The sequence below is a fragment of the Sinocyclocheilus anshuiensis genome, unplaced genomic scaffold (assembly GCF_001515605.1).
Source record: "Sinocyclocheilus anshuiensis isolate Anshui unplaced genomic scaffold, SAMN03320099.WGS_v1.1 scaffold3024, whole genome shotgun sequence".
Lineage (NCBI taxonomy): Eukaryota > Metazoa > Chordata > Actinopteri > Cypriniformes > Cyprinidae > Sinocyclocheilus > Sinocyclocheilus anshuiensis.
In genome coordinates this window covers 1-1,437 of record NW_015556049.1, presented here as the reverse complement: position 1 = coordinate 1,437, position 1,437 = coordinate 1, and the positions used below count along the sequence as shown (strand labels likewise).

The window sequence follows — 1,437 nt, the reverse complement described above, 5'->3', positions numbered from 1 at the left end:
GTGTGTGTGTGTGTGTGTGTGTGTGTGTGAGTGTGTGTCTGTGTGTGTTTATGGGAGTGTGTATCTCTGTGTGTGTGTGTGTGTGTGTGTGTGTGTGTGTGTGCATCTCTGTGTGTGTGTGTGTGTGTGTGTGTTTGTGTACTTGTGAGAGTCAAATTCTTGCAAGCTTCCTCACAAATACAGTACAATCTCTTTACAATGTCTGGTGCAGATGCACTTGACTTTCAAAAAGATTTATAAATGGATAAATGTAATTAAATCTATCAAGGCCAAAGGATGTCTGTTAGGGGTTAATGAGGGCAGGCTTGAATTAACTTTTTTTTAATTCTGAGAATTTCAGAATGAATAATTCTTACGGTTCAGGTTTAAAGCTGTATGAAACGGCCAAAAATATTACTGGGAAGGAAAAGATTTCAACATGTTTATAAAAAAAGAACATAACTTGTTTGTTTACAAGCAAACTCCACATTCAAGCCAGATTTATTTCTATAGCGTTTTATACAGTACAGACTGATTCAAAGCAGCTTCACAGTAATAAACAGGAAAATAACAGTGTTAATGTTGTAAAACTAATCAATTATGAAACAAACTCGACTTCAGCAGTAAAGCAGCTCTACAGAAGACAACAGCGTGATTATTCAGATCAATTCAGATTCAGTGTTGATACCTGAATAAACTACTTTTTAATTTAGGCCCTCATGAAATCAGTTTTATTTTTTCCCAATTTCTGTGTTTTTGGGGCCAATGGGGTCAGAAAAATAAACCCGTTTTCCCTTTATATTCTTCATAAGATATCTGTTCTTGTTTTAACCACAAAGTAACTTAATTTTGATTCATTTACGCTTTAATTGAAAACTCAGTTTCTCAGAAACCAACACTTAATATCTTCTGTCATTGTCCTACAGAAAATGTGTCTTGATTTAAGGATGTTTAGATATTTGTAGTGGGGAAAAAAGACAAAATAAAAACTGAAGAAGAACATAATTTTTGCAGTGAAAAAATAAATAAATAAAATACATCAAATTTAAATAAATAAATGAAAAATTGATTTAATTTATGAATTATAAAATCACATCCTCAAGTGTAAAAATACCATATCTTTACCGTTTTCCACCATGTTGCTGAAGGTTCTGGCTAGCTCCATCAGGAGGGCCGTTCCCACTCCAGACTTCACGGCTCCGGGGCCCCACGAGTCCCTCTGGGCCCCGATGATGATATAGTGATCTGAGAGGAACACACACCACCGGTTAATACTCATCTGCTGATGTACCGCTCTCTTAATCTTATACGGTGCGCCGGCGGTCTGACCAGGTTCGACTTTGCCCTCGATGGAGGCGAAGATGTTGTTGAGCAGCACTGGCTTCATGGTGTTATAGACGGCCATCTTCACCCTGCGCTCGCCGGGCCCCGTGAAGCCCGGCCCCAAAACACACTGAA

The 1,437-nt window shown here is 38.1% G+C and overlaps 1 protein-coding gene across 1 annotated transcript in view; it reads right to left on the bottom strand.

Annotated features, from left to right (window-relative positions):
• Window positions 1–1,432, bottom strand: part of LOC107676171 (transferrin receptor protein 2-like) — a gene marked incomplete at its 5' end in the record, with an annotated part of 8,833 nt that extends 7,401 nt beyond the window's left edge. Inside the window, 2 exons of the mRNA XM_016470691.1 lie at window positions 1,105–1,224; window positions 1,309–1,432. Coding sequence (XP_016326177.1) covers window positions 1,105–1,224; window positions 1,309–1,432 — 244 coding nt within the window. The remainder of the gene's footprint in view (window positions 1–1,104; window positions 1,225–1,308) is intronic.
• Window positions 1,433–1,437: the final 5 nt, after the last annotated feature.